This window comes from Topomyia yanbarensis, chromosome 2 (genome assembly GCF_030247195.1).
Source record: "Topomyia yanbarensis strain Yona2022 chromosome 2, ASM3024719v1, whole genome shotgun sequence".
Lineage (NCBI taxonomy): Eukaryota > Metazoa > Arthropoda > Insecta > Diptera > Culicidae > Topomyia > Topomyia yanbarensis.
Window position 1 is genome coordinate 419,648,985 of NC_080671.1, and position 20,077 is coordinate 419,669,061.

The following is a 20,077-nucleotide window of genomic DNA, read 5'->3' on the forward strand; positions in this document are numbered from 1 at the left end:
TACCAATTGGTCGAATCTGACACAGGCAAATAGTATGGCTAGAAGCTCCTTTTCTATTTGCGCGTAATTCCTCTCGGTTGCCGTAAGGGTCCTTGACGCATATCCTATGACACCGTCCTTCTGGAAAACGGCAACTCCGAGACCGATGCTGCTTGCGTCGCGCTCTATGGTCAGCGGTTAGTTCATGTTGTAATAACGTAATGCTTTCAGGTCACTGACCAGTGATTTGACCTTCCTAAACTCGCTTTCTTCCGTTGAAGTCCACTTCCAAGGCACGGATTCCGAAATAAGTTTCGGTAAGTTTGATAAATTGTCGCTAAGGTTTCTAATGAAGCGTCCCAGGTATGTGATCATCCCAACAAACCGATGCACTTCCTTGCGGTTTATTGGTCTTGGAAAATTCCTAATCGCTGATATTTTCGCTTCATCTGGCTGCAGTCCTTGGTCCGTTAGAACATGCCCATAAAATTTAACCGATCTTTCACACAAATTTAGTTTTGACTTATTGAACTTCACGTGATGTTCCTCTAATCGACACAGAAGCTTCTCCAAGTTTTCATTGTGAGAAATCAGAGCATCTTCCCGCGTTTCTCCTACTCCGGATACAAGCAGATACATTCGACACCCTTCGATCCTTGGATAACTTCTTGTAGTTTAAGCTGAAAAATTTCTGGGTCCGAGGCAATGCCAAATGGGAGACGAGTCCATCGATATCGACCGAACGGTGTCCAAAAGGTAGTTAGTTTGCTGCTTGGCTCGTCAAGTACTATCTGCCAGAATCCTTTTTTCGCATCCACTGTGGAAAAAACTTTTGCTTTCCTCCGCTCTGGAAGAATCTCGTCCAAAGTCACAAATTGTAGATGTGGCCTTTTCAATGCTTTGTTAAGGACGACTGGATCTAGACAAATTCTCACCCCAGAACCTGGACCTCCACGTTGGATCAATACAATGTTACTCACCCATTCTGTGTTCTTTGACCACGATTCCATCTTTCTCAAGGCTATTCAGTTCCTTCTTTAGCTTACCACGCATTGCAATCGGTATACGACGAGGTGTTTTGTATTGTCGGTGAGATGTTGTCTATCTCTAGCGATACTGTGCTCGGTAGCTTTCCGTAACCTTCGAACAATGATTGATGGTTTTCCATGATTTTTTTACGCTTTTATTCTATAAACATTAAATAGATCTTCCTGCTGTTCTTCTGTAGACGCCGATGATTTCGCTCCACCAAATATAACCGAGAATGCAGAACTTGACGAGACCTAGCTCGCGTGATGCTTTTGCTGACAGAAGTGGACAATGATCGACGTCCACCACTTGGAAAACCACGAATATATATTTCTGACCCATTCGCCGACAAGCTACTCTAACTTGGCCTAACACTTTGATAGGGTTACCGCCGAAACTCTGCAGTCGAAACTTAGAAGGCTATTGCCTGCTATTGGTAGATTAGGTTTTCCCGACAATTTGATCAGATGGGCGTGACCAACGAACTGGTGCTTGCTCCCGTATCCACTTCGCAAAGCACAGATTTCCATTTTTCACCAAATTTCAAGTTTAGCTTGGCTAATACGCTGCCTCCTGAATTCGAGTTGTCAAATATTTTCCCAATTTCATACTCTTCCTCCGTTTCCTCGCCCGATTCGTTGTCTGACGACGTCAATTCGGATTCTGACTTCTCCTCTTTTACTTCCTTCACTCGTCTGGACTTCCGCACGTTATGTTTCTCACCAACCTTGCACATCTTCTCAAAATGGTTCTTCTTTTTGCAACGATGGCAACGCTTTCCCAATGCAGGACAGGTTCGCTTTGAAAATTCGTGATAGTCTCCACAAAACTTACATCGTTGCGTTCTTTGCTTTCCCTTGACGACCTTATTCACCTCTGACGTAGTAGAAAGAACGCCCAGCTGTTGCGACCTCCTAGATGCTATTTCCTGTACCCGACACAAATCGACCGCTTTGTCCAGGGTGATATCCGTCATTGTCAACATTTTGGTACGAAGATGATGCCATTTGTTAGATGTAATTATCCTGTATACAATCAGTTCTAACTACAGCTCCCCTAGCTTTGACGCTATGGCAAGTCCTTTTAAGCGAGATGTGAAGTCGTCATTGTTTTCGTCCGAGGATTGAACGGCAGAAAAAAAATCGAGGCGATCTACGATGACATTTTTTTTTACCACGACTTTTGCTTTTATAGCTGCGAGCGCAGCCTCTGGATTCTCTTGTTGCTCTGCAGTTAACTCGAAATTAAAAAAACTTCTTCTGGCTTGCTCTACGATGATTGAGAGTAAAACACTCACTTTCCTGACGTTGTCTGCTTGTGGCCATTTGTTAATTCCCATAGCGTTAACATAATTGCACCAATTCCTTTCAAAAACTCAAAGTTTGCAGACATATCACCTTCCAACGACAACGGTGATGGCTGCCCGAATAGAAATGTACTGTAACAAAACCATGATTTTCACTGTGACAGTACAGTAATTTTACAATTATTTACAGTACGTTTTAGTGCTATGCTACAAAACAAAAACAATAAACTTTAACGTTTTCACAGTAAATTTCAATGTAAAATAGACTTTTACAGTAAAAAAGGGAGGTGGTTATGTATCTTAACATTAACAAAATCTATTTTTCTCGATATATTTTTTTTTCTAGAGAACAGTAAAATTTAATGTGAATTTACTGTATCAGTTTTTTGCTGAATAGTAAAATTTATTGTTACATGAAATTTTATTGTGAATCTACTGCGAGAACTTTGCATTAAGCAATGTTGAAACAGTAATAACTATAATATTTATTGTGTTATGATTGCTTGTAGGGTAAATGCTATTGTAAAATTCTATCCGGGTGAGGCACTGGAACAGTAACTGGGGAGATGCTTGCGTGCTGCTCTAGTTGTGACCGCTGTTGTGCTGTTGCATTCACCGTATTCATCAATTGCGTTATTATATTGTTTTGATGCTCCAAGAACATCCGAAATTGGTTCGGATCCATGCCGATGAGGAATTCCGTACACCAATCGTTTTACACTTAATTCAAAATGGCCGCCGTTGCGAAACGACGCGTTCAAACACGATTTTACTGTATCGCTCCAAACTAAAATTTCCGTGATTTCACCTTGTGACGCCGGAAAACATTACAAGCTCACGATAGCTTCTGACACCATGTTTTATTCTCTTATTCAAAACGCAATATCACTGGTAACATTAACTTTATTCTCTGAACCGTACTGCGTGAACATCTATACGAGAATTATTATGGTGGAACTCTCCACTTCCTGTTAGCTTATAGCTACACACTAAAACTATATCAATATGAAGATGGTTCAAAACTAAATCTGAAAAGGGCATATCAATATTGCAACACACACATTTGAATATAGCTACCAATCATACGATAGTTGGATAACACCGTTTTATTTGAAGCTGATAATCAGGTTTTCAACATGGGTCTTCCTTCGAACAACTGGTTTTTACTATGACAAACAATATACTCTTTTGATGTAAAGCACCAGACCATATTTTTGAAGAATTTTTAACTCAAAACGTTCGTAAAAATCGTGTTTGTGTGCCAATCGAAAGTGCGTGAGGTATCAAAGAATTACAAAATAGAATAAAAGTATGTTTTTTATCGATAGGGTAGAACGGGGTCAAGCATACGGACTTGATAAAGTGAAGAACAGTAAATGCTGCTGAGCTGGGAGATGCTATAAAAAGGGCAGAAACCTTGGATCTGTTTTATGTAGTAGTAGTTATCGATATAAATCCGCCCAAGAAAAGACCAGCCACGATCAGATTCATTCATTACCTTTCAAATTGTACTAGGGTAGACGAGCCCTTATTCATCTCATTAGTCAGGATATCACACTATTTCGTTGATAACTCGACTTAAAGTTAGTGGATTGCGCTTAAATAGGTATCATCATCTTTGCTTCGTTCCTAAGAAGCAGTACAGTTAAAAAAATTTCCTGGGAAATGTAAAATACTCGCGTTTGAGCGAAGCGAAAAGTTGAGCACAACGTACCCTTATTCATCCTACCATTTGAGCTAATGCGTTGAGTAGAGATAGCAGATACTGCTCTAACTAATGTGTTCAAATGGGTGAGATGAATAGAGGTGCTAAGATGAATTAGGGAGCAGTTACCCTATAAATTATGTGTTTTAACTAGGTTTAGTGCGGGTAAAATATCGCAGTAGGATAGAACGATAGCTGTAATTGACTGGTCTTCTCTTAGATCCCCGATTGGCCAGTCAGCCAGGACCAGGTCAGGACAGTTACAGACCTAGTGTAAGTGATATCAAGTGGGATGCAGCGCGAACGGGGATCAACTAATACAAACTCACAGAAAAGGACAGAGTAAGGTAGATCGAAAGAGATTTCGGGGTAGACGAACCGATTGCCAATTGCTAAGTGGGTGTGTGGAATAGAAAGTAGTGATAACAGAAAAGAGACAAAGAGAAACCAGAGAGATTGATTCTTGCAAGATATTCGAGAGAAAAGAATACAATTTGGATTGCTGGTTGCGAGTTAGTTTCTGCACATAGTTTCCTTACTTTGATCGATGAAATGTCTTGCAAACAGTCGACGATGAAGTTATTTGCCTCATCGTCGTTTTCAATCTCTTCGATAGACTGTGCCGGGCTAGTACTGTTAGTGGCACTACTGTTGGCCGTATTGATCGTTAGCGTACTGGTGGTAGTGGCAGAACTTGTATGAGCAGTGGTCAGGTTGTTGGTGGTGGTGGTGGTGGTAGTAGCTGCATTTCCAGTACTACAATTTTGACCAAAACCAGTAGGGAGGGGAGCGGAAGAGATGCCAGTCGCTGGGTAAATGTGAGCCTGTCTGAGGGCCAACAGTTTGGCAATGTTCGGGTTAGTCAACACCATCTGGTGATTAACCGGTTCCGACGAGGAGCGACGATTGCGGAAATCACTCCGGTGGTAGGCACCACCGAGCTGACTACTGCCGACGGTGTTGTTTGAATTGTTGGTGATCGTGTTGTTGCTGTTGGTTGTGGTGTTATACGCAGAGGGGGTGCTCGTATTAGTATTAGTACAGGCATGTGACACAAACGTGGAATGACTGATCATTCCTAGATGCGGATTATGGGTTAAGTCTAAACTTCGCCAGGATTTTCCTCTGATAGCTGGGTCCTAGATTAGGAAACGGTGGGGTGCATACAAAAATGGGTTCCGTAAATAATTTTGTACTAGGAAAATGTATGTTGCAATGTTACTTGTTATACTGGGAAGAGAATAAGTTTGTATCGTTGGTTTACCAAGTTATATTTTTTCTTATCTAATAATTAGAATTGGTTAGGAACAAAACTAGTTATCTAGTAATGCAAAATCGTTTTGCCGGATTTGGAATCAAAAGAATCCATTGGCAGTAAATTTCTTTAAACATCGACGTCCTCCCAGGTTAAAACTACTACTTTGCGAGAAGCACTTTCTCATGTCTTTCGATATGTCAATTTGTTCAATCTCAACCGTTCCATGGTAAACCAACTAAAACAAACTAGGCGCCGAATTTTGTACATAAAAAAGGTGATTGACATATTGCCTCTGTATACTTCGTGTATAAGAAAGTTAAAAAAGAAAGACACACCAATAAAATGATCGATAACGAAATATTCTTACAAAATAACTTCTAGTGACAGTAAACATCTAACACGTTACCAAACTCAACTGGTTCAAGAAAAAGAAGTTCAACAAGGTGACATGAGTTAACGTACCATCGCGAGGTCAGGTATGATAATCTAGCGTATCACTAAAACCAATTAACATATTCTACCCGATCGGAAAACAATGAAATCCTCACTAAATACCCTACGTCAATGTGTCCAACAATTAAACTCTACACAAGAAGGGGATATGAACAACTGTTTTTTTTTGTGTTATTAGAAATTGAATACTCAAACTAGAACTGTAGTGAAACGAAAATCGTATTATTACTACGGCATCTGCCGTAGCAGGTATACATTGCCACAAACAGTCTTTGTGCGAACTTGCTTACCTGATGCGGTTGAACTTTGTGCGATTGACGTGCGAACTGGATCGCCGATTGGTCCAGCATATCCCAGGATTTTTGTCGGCGCACATTTTGGCTACCAGCGGTACCGGCTTGCGAACCGGCAGTACCCCCAGCTGCCAGATGATCACCACCACTACCAGGTTCCGCGGCGACACCGGTTTCTACCGGCCATCGCGGTAACGTGTGCTTCACGTGACAACGGGAACGGACCTCCTCGGACAGGCAAACCAGGGCTGTGAATGAAAGTGGTGATAAGATTATTTCTGGTCGACCAGAAAGCGGTGCGTTTGCAGGTGAATGATTCTGAAGGTTGGAACTTTACGTTTCGGATTTTTCTCATCAGTAACTAGCACCTACTTGGGGCCAGTTTGACTATAAATCCAAATTAGCACCAATACTGGCACTAGTTAGACGATTGATTAAAAATTCATACGTCTTGCGTCAACGCCTACACAACTGACTGATTTCGAGTGATGTCTCGACTAGAAAGCACAAATGGTCTAGTTTGCTGATGAGGAAGCGGCACATGCAAAAAAAATCCCTGAAGGGAAAAATCGTTATGAAGAAATTTTTGCGCAAGAGGGCCAATACCCTAAATAAATGTTAGAAATTTTCGTTTCATGATAAGACCCTTCCAACTCGACTAAAATCCGAGTATGATTGGCGACAACGCGAGCACCCACCTCACCGTACTAACCCCGTCCAGCGACTGCTGATGCGGGAGACCCAACCTCTTCCGGGTAAGCTCCTGGGCTGTCAGCTATCTGCACCATCCCGACCGACACCACAGAATACCGAAGTAGTTGTCGTCTTCCGCAGGATTGAATACACAGTCAGGTGCACCGTAATTTTCCTGTCTATTTCTGGTAGAATACGAAACGAGGGCTACAAACTCCAGCTGCTCATTGACCAGGTGGAGACCCGAATCATCATCATCATGGGAGATGTAAACGGGCATGCAACAGGAGAAGGAACGATATCGCCGAAATAGTCGAACACAATGACGCTGTTGTTCTCAACATTCCTCCGCGGACAAACGGAATCCACTATTTGCTTGACTGTTGCAGAATTTTGTGACTGAACAATTCTTGCCGTTCCCTTCCTTATTCAGGTCATGTACGATCAGATACCACCCACAACGCCAGCCTGATCAGATTTTATGAAGGTGCCTCTCCAGACTCCACGACTTCAGAGGTCTGGCCGAAAGGTGATGAAACAGCGGCTATGGCGTTACCGTAAAAGGGAACAAGAGATCGACTTCGTGACTATAAGTAACGAGCAAGGTACGCAATTTGCGACCCTATCTAAAGATGCCACCATCCCGCATGCGTTCCTGCGGATCAAGAGTATATTCCGTGGCGTTACACGGTATTAGTATACTGCGAGAGCTGGCCATCTTGGGGATCACTGGAAACCTAGGTCGATTCCTTAGCGATTACCAGTCCAATCATACCTTCCGGGTGGGAATCCAGAGTGGCCGGTCCGACACCTTTCCGGAGGTCAACTGGGTCCACCGTGGATATGTACTCATCGTCATACTGTTCTTGGTGGCCATGGACTCTCTGTTCGCGAGCCTGCCTGGTAGAATCTACGTTTTCGTCTACGCCGATGACACTGTGCTGGTCGGACCATAGAATGAACCCGTCTAAAACTTCAAGCCGTCGCAAAGGCAATGGGCCGATAAGCGATATCAGTTAGATTTAACATATCCGCTGGTAAAAGCAGGGATGTTGATCCTGTTAAATGATACTGCTTACCATTGCTTCACCGTCGTACCACACCTTCGATGGTACAATGTCGACTGCGAGATCAAGTTGCGACTAATTAAAAAGATCTGTTACCGCCACAAGTGTTGCAACCGCCGTACATCTCTTTACACTAGTCAGATGGTAATCCACAGCAGGATATTTTACGGGGTGAAGTTTGTCCTGCAATACGGAAGGTCTTTACCATTTTGAGACCCCTGTAGCACAAAAGCTTCCGTGCGGCTTCTGACCTGCTTCCCAGCCCAATTGCTAAGGCAACCTGTGTAAAGGCCGGTGTAGACTACTTCCTGGTAGTAAACAGATAATAGGAAAATCTGCAAACCATCTACGCCAGAAACGATTCGCACAAATCTGGGATTGCTTGTACGACAGTTCAACTCTCATTTATCGAAATCATGGTCGAACTTGACCGTCCCAGCAGCAACATGCTCGTTGTCAACGGTTCAGGATCCAACAGGTCGTCTGTAACATAAGTCAACGATTGATCGTTTACTGTGTTCATTGTCTCGGGCAATGCAAATCGCACCGTCCGTAGTGTCAAGTCCGTAGAGTGTCGTTCCTGCAACATCGCACGAAGAGTAGTTTTAACGGAACGTACCAATCGCTTAGTAATGCGGAACACCAGGTGGTTTAAACCTCCATTGAATACCACCAACACTCACCGATTCTTCAATCTGTTGATAATCTAGAGACAACTCAACTACCACCAAACGCAACCTCCGGAAGCCCCGGGTTCCCAATCGATTCCAAACCACGACGAACGGACGGACGGGTGGTCCGACCATGTGTCGAAATGGAATTTTTTGTCAACTTTTCGGGAGAGTTTTATATTGAAGGGAAAGTTATTGGCAGTTGACAATCAATAGTTTTGGATATTTTCTATACACAGGGGGTTCGACGATGTGACAAAATGGATTTTTTTCAACTTTTAGGGAAAGTTTATTATATTGAAGAAGTTATTGGGCATGTACCGTTGGTACGTCAAAATAGAAATTTTTTCAACTTTTCGCAAACTTTTTATATTGAAGGGCAGGTTGTTGGGAGTTTAAAATCGATAGTTTTGGACATTTTCAATTCACAGGAGAAACCACCAGTGCACAGTGTTTCCAAAGTGGCAAAAAGGTGAAAGAAATTCTTTGCACCAAGAAAAACATTTTTAGCTATAATGTCTTCAGCAAAGTTTATTTATATTTTTTTGCATTTAATAAGTATTAGTTGGGTGATTAATCCCTCTAAAGCTGAGAAGCAAGTTTTTGTTTGGCCATTTATGAAAATAAAAAGTGGCGAAGTTGTTGAGAATATCTTAAGTATTAACTTCGCTGAATCACAATCGTCTGAACTCTCGATCGAAGCAGATCGTTTTCTTGTGCTGTGCATAGAGTGGATCAATATAAATATATACATTGTGAAGGCCAGTCATTGTTTGCGGCAGGCTTTGTTCGCCGGTGCCTAGGTTGGTGAAGTGAATAGTTCAATAACCGGACAAGCCGCTATATAAGCTAAGTATCTTTTTTTTTTCTCATTTCCCTTTCCCCCGATCTGTCGCTATTTCTTAGATCCCTTTCCCCTGAATATAAGTTTCATCTCTCGTTTACACCACGGGCTATCCTCGTGCCTAAATGGCCGAGGGCGAAGTAACATTGGATGGGAATGATATTCCCATGGATATACCGGATAAACCCGAAATTACTCCCTCCCCTGATTCCCCCAGTCCTCCTCGTATTAAAACATACCCACCCAGTTCAACTGGGCCCTGGGTGGTCTATTTCCGGCCCATTACGAAATCGCTTAATATTTTAGAGATCTCACGGGAGCTGACTGCTAACTACCCGGCCGTAGCTCAGATAACACGTGTTAGAGCTAATAAGATACGCATATTAGTGAATGACCTCGACCAGGCAAACCAGATTGCTCGCAACGAGCGCTTTACAAAGCAATTTAAGGTGTATATACCTTGTTTGGCAGTGGAGATCGACGGGGTCGTTGCCGAGCCGGGTTTGAAGTGCGAAGACGTGTTGAAGTATGGAGTTGGTTGCTTTAAGGACCCCTCACTTGAACATGTGAAGATTCTGGAATGCAAGCAATTGTATTCAGCAAAAACTGAGAATAATAAGACAACTTATTCATTGTCAGACTCGATTCGGGTGACTTTCTCCGGGTCTTCCCTCCCCAACTATGTCCTCCTGGATAAGGTTCGTCTACCGGTTCGCCTGTTTGTACCGCGGGTAATGAACTGCAGCAATTGCAAGCAGCTGGGCCACACAGCCACCTATTGTGGCAATAAGAAAAGGTGCGGCAAATGCGAGGGAGAACATGAGGATGACGCTTGCAGTGGAGAAACTGAGAAGTGTATTTACTGCGGGGGCCTTCCGCATGATCTTAAATCATGCCCCGCGTACAAACAGCGCGGGGATAAAATTAAGCGCTCCCTTAAGGAACGCTCGAAGCGCTCTTATGCAGAAATTCTTAAGAATGCTTCGCCATCTGTCCCTTCCGAAAATTCCTTTGCTCTTTTGGCTGGCGTTGAGCAAGAATCTGACGACCCACAAGAGGGAACATCTTTGGTTAACCCAGGGGAGTCCAGGAAGAGGAAAAATCAAGCTTCCCCTAGATTGCCTCGTAAGGGTGCCAAGGTGTCATCCACTCAGAGTGCGCCAACTACAATCAATAAATCCAACGGAAGTGATGCACTAAAGCCGAAGCAATTTGCTCCAGGACTTGGAAATTTTAATTCTAACAAGGAGTATCCACCACTTCCAGGGACACCAAAAACCCCAAGTGTTCCCTTTTTTCAAACAAATACTCAGTCCAGTAGCGGACTAATGAAATTTTCTGACATAGTGGACTTAATTTTCACAGCTTTCAATGTTACTGATCCTCTTAAAAGCATTCTGATACATTTTCTCCCTATGGTGCAAACATTTTTGAAACAGTTGACTGCTAAATGGCCCCTCCTTGCAGCGATCGTATCCTTCGATGGCTAAGTCATCAAACGAGGTCACTGATTCGATCACTGTCCTACAGTGGAATTGCAGAAGTATCCTCCCGAAAATCGATTCCTTCAAATTCTTACTAAACAGTTTAAAATGTGATGTTTTCGCATTATGTGAAACTTGGTTAACTTCCGATATAAATCTCAACTTCCACGACTTTAATATAATCCGTCTGGATCGAGAAAACCCTTATGGAGGAGTACTTTTGGGGATCAAAAAGTGCTATTCTTTCAACCAAATTAACCTCCCTTCGACACCAGGCATTGAAATTGTCGCTTGTCAAGTTCTAATCAAAGGTAAAGACCTTTGCATTGCTTCCATCTACATTCCTCCTAGAGCCTCGGTAGGGCACCGAACGCTTTGTAATATCACGGAATCCTTACCGGCACCGCGGCTAGTTCTGGGAGATTTTAACTCGCACGGTACGGTATGGGGCTGTCTTCATGATGATAATAGATCAACATTAATCCAAGATCTTTGCGACAATTTCAACATGACCATCTTAAACACGGGAGAAATGACGCGGATTCCTACACCACCAGCACGCGCAAGCGCGTTGGATTTATCGCTATGCTCGACATCGCTACAGTTAGATTGCAGGTGGAAGGTGATCCCTGATCCCCACGGTAGCGATCATTTGCCTATCGTGATTTCAATTGCTAACGGTTCAAGACCATCGGAAACAATCAATGTCTCGTATGACCTCACACGGAACATTGATTGGAAGAGTTACGCGACCGCGATATCCGTTAAAATCGAATCCACTCAAGAACTTCCTCCGGAGGAAGAGTACAGGTTTTTGGCTGGCTTGATTCTCGACAGTGCGAATCAAGCTCAGACTAAACCAGTACCCAGCGCGAATACCCATGGACGGTCTCCCACCCTGTGGTGGGATAAAGAGTGCTCAGAGCTGTACGCGGAAAAGTCCACTGCATATAAGGCCTTCCGGGAAGACGGGTTACCCGCTAGCTATCTACAGTACGCGTCGTTAGAAAGGCGAATGAAGAGTCTAATGAAAGCCAAAAAACGCAGTTATTGGCGCCGGTTCGTCGACGGGTTAACGAGAGAAACAGCGATGAGCACTCTTTGGGGTACGGCTCGACGTATGCGTAACCATAATAGTACCAACGAGAGCGTGGAATATTCAAACCGTTGGATATTCGCTTTCGCCAAGAAGATCTGTCCGGACTCTGTCCCGGTACAGAAAACGTGCCGCGCCGCGTCTCCTCACGATACCGCGAACGAAACACCGTTTTCGATGGTGGAGTTCTCACTTGCTCTCTTATCATGCAACAATAACGCCCCAGGGTTAGACAGAATCAAATTCAACTTGCTGAAGAATCTGCCTGACACTGCAAAAAGGCGCTTGTTGAATTTATTTAACAAGTTTCTTGAGGGTAACATTGTCCCTCATGACTGGAGGCAAGTGAAGGTCATCGCCATCCAAAAACCAGGAAAACCAGCCTCCGACCACAACTCGTATCGGCCGATTGCAATGCTGTCCTGTATTCGGAAGTTGTTCGAGAAAATGATCTTGTATCGCCTCGACAATTGGGTTGAAGCAAATGGCTTACTGTCAGATACACAATTTGGCTTCCGCAAAGGCAAAGGGACGAACGATTGCCTTGCGTTGCTTTCTACAGAAATCCAAATGGCCTATGCTAACAAAGAGCAGATGGCATCAGTCTTCTTGGATATTAAGGGGGCTTTTGACTCAGTTTCTATCAACATTCTGTCAGAGAAGCTGCACCAGCATGGTCTTTCGCCAATTTTAAATAACTTTTTGCTAAACCTGTTGTCTGAAAAGCACATGCACTTTTCGCATGGCGATTTAACAACATTGCGATTTAGCTACATGGGTCTTCCCCAGGGCTCATGTCTAAGTCCCCTGCTCTACAATTTCTACGTGAATGACATTGACGATTGTCTTGCCAATTCATGCACGCTAAGGCAACTTGCAGACGACGGCGTGGTCTCTGTCACAGGGCCCAAAGCTGCCGAGTTGCAAGGACCATTACAAAATACCTTGGACAATTTGTCTGCTTGGGCTCTTCAGCTGGGTATTGAGTTCTCCACGGAGAAAACTGAGTTGGTTGTTTTTTCTAGGAAGCGTGAGCCGGCGCAACTCCAGCTTCTATTAATGGGTGTAACGATCAATCAGGTTTTCACATTTAAATATCTCGGGGTATGGTTCGACTCTAAAGGTACCTGGGGATGTCACATTAGGTATCTGAAACAGAAATGCCAACAAAGGATCAATTTTCTCCGAACAATAACTGGAACATGGTGGGGTGCCCACCCAGGAGACCTGATCAGGTTATACCAAACAACGATATTGTCGGTGATGGAGTACGGGTGTTTCTGTTTCCGCTCCGCTGCGAACATACACTTCATCAAACTGGAGAGAATCCAGTATCGTTGCTTGCGCATTGCCTTGGGTTGCATGCACTCGACCCATACGATGAGTCTCGAAGTGCTGGCGGGCGTTCTTCCGCTAAAAAATCGATTTTGGGAACTCTCATATCGATTGCTCATCCGATGCGACATTCTGAACCCGTTGGTGATTGAAAACTTCGAGAGGCTCGTCGAGCTTAATTCTCAAACCCGATTTATGGCCTTGTACTTCGACTACATGGCACAGAGCATTAACCCTTCTTCATATACTCCCAACCGTGTTCGTTTCCTAGATACTTCTGATTCTACTGTATTCTTCGACACATCCATGAAGGAAGAGATTCGTGGAATCCCGGACCATATACGCCCGCAAGTGATCCCCAATATATTTTATAATAAATTCCGAGAAGTCGACTGTGACAAAATGTTCTACACTGACGGATCAAATCTCGATGGGTCCACTGGCTTCGGTATCTTCAACAATACTATCACCGCTTCATTCAAGCTCAATGATCCCGCTTCAGTTTACGTCGCAGAGTTAGCTGCAATTCAGTACACCCTTGGGATCATCGACACTCTGCCCACAGATCACTACTTCATCATTTCGGACAGCCTCAGCTCCATCGAGGCTCTTCGTGCGATGAAGCCCAAAAAGCAATTCCCATATTTCCTGGGGAAGATACGGGAGTCCTTGTGTACGTTATCTGAAAAATCTTATCAAATTACCTTTGTTTGGGTCCCCTCTCATTGCTCTATTCCGGGCAATGAAAAGGCCGACTCATTAGCAAAGGTGGGCGCATTAAATGGTGACATATATGAAAGACCAATCTGCTTCAACGAATTTTTTAGTATTTGTCGTCAGAGGACACTCAGCAGTTGGCAAACCTCGTGGAGCAATGGTGAACTTGGACGATGGCTACATTCCATTATCCCAAAGGTATCAACGAAGCCTTGGTTCAGGGGGATGGATGTGGGTCGGGATTTTATTCGTGTAATGTCCCGACTTATGTCCAACCACTACACCTTGGATGCGCATTTGCGGCGTATTGGGCTTGCGGAGAGTAGTCTGTGCGCTTGTGACGAGGGCTATCACGACATCGAGCACGTTGTCTGGGTATGCGCCGGGTATTTGGACGCCAGGTCTCAGTTAAAGGATTCCCTTCGGGCCCGAGGTAGACCACCCAATGTCCCAGTCCGAGATATGCTGGCAAATCGTGATTTCCCCTATATGTCCCTTATTTATACTTTCATAAAAACGATAAATATCCCAATTTAGCCCCTCTCTTTTTATTTCTCGTTTTAGAAGTTTTCTCCTGCCTTTTGGGACCGATCAGCTCCAGACTGCAACTATGTAACCGCCGTCGCACTTACCACTACGGAAACTGAAGCGAGAGCGACTCGAGGTCCGATGACTTTTGAAGGATTCCCCGCGGGTCCGAAGAATACCATCCGCCAATCCGACCTACTAGACTGAGGCGCTAATTTGTCTCGCTGATCTCCCGTTTGCCCGAAAGTTGCAAGTTTTGCTCTTCTCTCCCGGTCACCATCTACGCTTTCTCTCCCCTGTCCTTGATACAACTGCTTCTACAGCCCCCTCTGAATATCTTGACCAAGCATAAGTCTCCGCTAAAAAAGTTCAAATTTGTATTCTGTATTCCTAGTTTTAAGATAGTTGTAATTTTACCTCTTTGTTAAAACTATTGTCCCCCATCTTGTAAATAGAATTGTATCCCTAGTTTTAAAACACCGGTGAATTTTCTCATAAACATTTGTTCCCCCTTTTGTGTACCAAACTATATTGTTAGTTTTAAGATAACTGTAAATATTTCCTAAAAACTATTACTATTGAATTCCTTGTTTTAAAATTTTTCATAAAAAAAAATCTTTTGTTCCCTCTCTTGTATATAGAATCTTATTTCTAGTCTTAAGATAGCTGTAAAATTTTTCTTTTAAAAAAAAAAAATATTTCACCATTATAACCTCCTAGTTTTAAAATATCCAAAATGTAAAAACAAAAGAATTTGGCACCGCCAAGCTAACGCATTTGTGCCTATCAAATAAACGAAATGAATAAAAAAAAAAAAAACTTCGCTGAAGAGACTATGTGTCTATCTGTCGATGATTATACGTTTGTGAAGATTTCTTTGATACACCCCAGAAAATTGCTTTTTTTTTCAAAATACTTTTTCTGGTAATTTTGTAGAATTTCAAAATGTTCCAAGATTTCGTTCAGCATAAGAAAATACAGAATTTTTGTAATGTAGGTTTATTTGTATCTCTTACAACTTAGAAGTTATCGAATGTTTTAGAGTCCAAAAAGCAATGTTTTAGTATGGAAGCCGCAAATTTCCGCAGGTATAGCTTCACCAAGACGAACCTGTAAAACAAATACTATCAAAACCGTTTGGTGGGCTCTAGCCTACGTTCAAGTCTAGTTCGAGTAAATTCCTTCTTCAGCGTATTTTTCTTATCTTAGAGTTGCAAAATATACAAAAATAATAATACTGTACTGTAAGACCTCTTAAGGGAAATAATCAGAACGGGTTATGAGGATTTGTCGAGGGACTAAAGAAGAATATTTTAACCGCTGCGGTTTATTAAAAAGAAAGAAAAAATATACTAGTCCAGCTGTTTGCGTTTCGACTTCATCTCTTCAGGAACAGAAAAAATATGTGCCGATCTTGTCAATGGCATCGTTTTATCAGCCTAAAATTCACCAAGGGGCTGATAAAAACGGGTCTTCACTGTATTCAAAAACGAATAAAACTCTATTATGAGGCCGTTCACTACATATTTGAGGGTAAAAGAAGGAAGCATGAAGCATCTTGTTACATAGTGGAGAGAAGAAACGGAGGAGGGGGTTAAAAGATTCTCAACTAGAAAAAAATCATACATTGGAAATATGTATATTATCCTTTTTAAAATTCAAAATCTTCTAGTGTAAATTGAAATTATAATAAAATCTGTTAATCACCGCACCACTTAAATGTGTATTGTAATGGCGGTGGTCAGCTATTTTCGTCCGCGTCCCTTATCACCAATTTTATACAGTGATTCATCAGCACTGCTATCTTTGAAAATGAACCACCTTGGTTATGCAACTAATTTTTTTAGATCTTTTTTAAATGGAAATAATTAAGCAATCTTCATTTCGTTATATTCTGAATTGCACATATTTTGTCGTATGCAATTTTAAATGTACTTTCATTTAATGACATTGTAAGGGAACACGTATCCGCCGGTTGATGCCAATCGAGCTGACATTTCTTTAGACTGAACAAACTAATCTATTTGTTTGTTTAGTGTTTATTTGACCAACTAGGAAACGAATCCACCGGGTCTTTAATGCAGGTGAGAAATACGCATGGTCTTGTCTGAGTGAATGAATTTTGAATTATGTATGAGGGTGGAGAATTGGCAAGATCAATTCAAATCCAATTACCAATTTGCGGCAATCATTTCAGCACGAGGAACAATTGTTTTATGGTCATATTTAATGCTTTACTTTTAGTTCATTAACTCAGCAGTCAATTATACTGAGCTAAGAATAAGTACGTACTATTTGGAAACGGGGGGTGTTTGATTCGTACATGATGTTAATATCGTTTAGGAACGCAGTATTTGTATTTTTTCTGTTTCGCGTCTTCATTGTAATATCGGCACGTTTACTCGAACGAAGTGGAAAATTTCAAGTTACGGGATCTCAATATGCTTGTGATTATACCAATAAGGACCATTTATGAATTCTGCCACGCTATTAAGAGAAAGAGATATGACTAATTGTGACATAAATGGGAGGGGAGCACGTCATGTGCTTTGACGCAATCGGCCGTTTTTACGCACGATTGCGCCATGTATATAAGAAATTCTATAGAACATGAACACTTTTGCGAGTAGCGGCATAAAAGTGCTATTACAAAATGAAGGAAAAACTAAAAGAATTTGATTCGTATTAGACCAAGGGGAAAAATAACGTGGCAATATGACAGAGAGTTAGTTAGTATTGGGTAATCTTTGCCTGACATAATTTTTGAATGTTCCACTATACCACTTCTAAACTCATTGTTTACGGTCCATTTTACATTGTCGACAACACTCCCGACAGCCGGCTGTCCGGAGTTCAAGTTGTTTTCGATGAAACAATTTCAATAAACGATTAGCCAGAGTTTAAACGCCTAGAAGATTTACGTATCCTACAGTCAATAAACTATTCAAACATGCACGAAAATATAGTCTCGGTCACATCGCTTGCTTGAAGCGAACCCTGACTAACAACCCACCCACTACCCAATCCGTGGTACTTGTGGGAGTGTCACTGAGTCGGTGCCTTCCGTTAAGTAAGTACCACATCAACACTTCCTTTCTCATCCCAAGTTACTGTAAAGATGGTCGTGGCTCGCAATGGTGGCTCTCAGGCGAAACTCTCGCTTGGACTGGATCAATTGTTATTCCCATACAATGCTCCTCAAGTCTGGCTGGGAATGAGAGTCATCAGTCTGCAATCTACGAAGTATATCGTGCTTACGCAACCACTTAAATGTGTAGTGTAATTTGTGAATGGCCTAATAATAGTGGTTTAGTAGCTTTTTCAATATATGTTTTTGCGTGCTAAAAATTACTAATTACACAATAGCTCAAAATTTGTTTTCTTCATGGTCAAAACATTTTTGATCACCTTTTTGCTGCTTGGAAACACTATGCACCTGGGACTCTTCTGTGCAGCAACTTACTTGAAAAGTTGAAAAAATTCCATTTTGACACATCGTCGGATCCTTCTGCGTATTGAAAATGTCCAAAATTATTGATTTTCAACTGCCAACAACTTTCCCTTCAATATAATACACTTTCCCGAAAAGTTGAAAAAAATCATTTTGACGCATCGTCGGACCCCGCTGTGTATAGTGTATGTCCAAAACTATTGATTTTCAACTGCCAACAACATGTCCTTCAATAAGTATTTATATCTAAACAATTGAAAGTTAACCGCATCAACTTCAGCTCCAATAAACGGGAAAGTAACGCAAAATGTATCGCTATAACCGATGAACCGACGATGACGATGAATACAACGATACAATTATCGACGATGACGATGAAGGCGACGATACATTATCGTTAACGGAGTTTCCGATGACGATACATTATCGTTAACGAGTATCGTCGATAAATTATCGTGAAAAATGTTACGTGTTAACAACCCTGGTCGGGAAGCCCTCCGAAATACCGCAAGGACAACGATCCCAACGGCCAAGGAAACCAGCTGGACCAACCTCATCGACGGCATCCACCCGGACTCCACAACCGCCGAGCTGTGTAGGCGAGTAAATGCGTAGCGGAAAACGCCGACATAACGGCTTCTACCTATCGGTCAACAACACCACCATGAGAAAATTCCGAAGAGAATAGGACACCACTTCCAATCCTGAACCGCCGACGAAGCCCTGCCCGCTGCCTTCGTCCAGCGTAAAAGGAGATTACAAGCCCCGCTGACCACCTTCACGCCCAGTTCTTCAGCTACCGACAACACCGGAATGGAACACGCCGCCGCCCTCAGTACTGCTCGTGGAAAATCCGACAGCCCCGACAGGGTGGGCTACCCGATCCTATGACATCTCCCTTTAGAGACAAAATCGCTCTTCTAAAGTCTTACAACGCAATCTGGGAATGCGGGTCCTTCCCAGAAGCATATGGAAACTATAGCCCATGTAGTACCCATTCCCAAAAAATGCCAGGGGGCTTGTACCACTGGTGACTTCCGCCAAATCAGTTTGCTGTCCTGCCCCGCTAAAACTCTGGAAAGAATGGTCAACCGGTGACTGACTACGTGGCTGGAAGACCACGCCTTCCGAAAAGCGAAAGCGTACTCCAAGATCTCAAACGATGGAGTTGCAGGGAAACCTCGGCACATTCATCCAGAACTACCTCACCAACCGCCGCTGCCGGGACTGCATAGGCGGGACCAAAGCCACAAAGATTAGTGCTAGACGTGACACTATTCCTCGTCAGGATAAACTCGCTCTTCGCAGCACAACCCGTAGGCAGCTACATGTTCGTTAACGCCGACGACATAATCCTGGTGGCCATGGGGAAGACCATCACACGTACCAGTATATCACTGCAGGCGGCCGTCAACGCACAGTGGTTTAAAACGCGAAAAACGTGATCGTTTTGAATAACTTCGAAATGGTTAGTTATAGCGATATACTATCTTCGGAAGAATTTATGACAATGAGACGCCCCATCTTTATCTTTGATGATTAATCCTCCTATAAGTGAGATTCAAAATTTATTTCTCATATAATTAAAGATAGCAAATTGGTGTATTCTGCAAAGTTGTAGTAAATTCTTCTACAAGAAACTTTACTGAAGGTGGTAATAGTCTATCTTTAATATTCTTTGAGATATTGAGCATTATTAGAGGAAATACCGAAAATATTAATTTTTTTATTATAACTTCTTTCCAAGATTTTTTAAAAGTTCAAATTGTTCTACAAAACTATCACAATTGATGAAATACAAAATTTCGGTGAAGGAAGCAACTTAATATGTTGAGCAGATTCTGAGATATTCACAATTTTTAGTCGAAAAATGGCCTACTTTGCACTCAAATAATTCATGAACGGGCAAAAAGTAATCAAAGCATGCGCGATTACCGAATGAATCGCTTTTAGTAGGCTTTTCATAAATATTGCACCATATCTAAGAAACTAGTAAAGGTCGCAAACTGGTGTCTTCGGCAATGTTTCTAAGAAGAATATTCCCCGACACTTTGCCGAAGGTACCACCACTTTATCTCAACAGTTTTACCGAATATGTTTCGTATCAATATTTTAGACTAATAAACGATATTCTTTAAATCCAGCTACCAGAGCCATGGATACAACCG

At 42.4% G+C, this 20,077-nt stretch overlaps 1 protein-coding gene across 8 annotated transcripts in view; it reads right to left on the reverse strand.

Annotated features, from left to right (window-relative positions):
* Positions 1–20,077, reverse strand: part of LOC131685217 (neurofibromin) — a 53,678-nt gene that overhangs the window by 17,527 nt on the left and 16,074 nt on the right. For 5 of the 8 annotated variants that reach the window (XR_009304751.1, XM_058968789.1, XM_058968791.1 and 2 more), the window contains exons 5-6: positions 6,021–6,271; positions 4,559–5,158 (exon numbers count right to left, since the gene is read on the reverse strand). Coding sequence is in view for 7 of the 8 variants with exons in the window: in XM_058968789.1 (XP_058824772.1) it covers positions 4,559–5,158; positions 6,021–6,271 (851 nt within the window). In the remaining variant the exon portion in view is untranslated. The remainder of the gene's footprint in view (positions 1–4,558; positions 5,159–6,020; positions 6,272–20,077) is intronic. The other 3 variants (XM_058968793.1, XM_058968792.1, XM_058968794.1) reach the window with 1 other exon arrangement.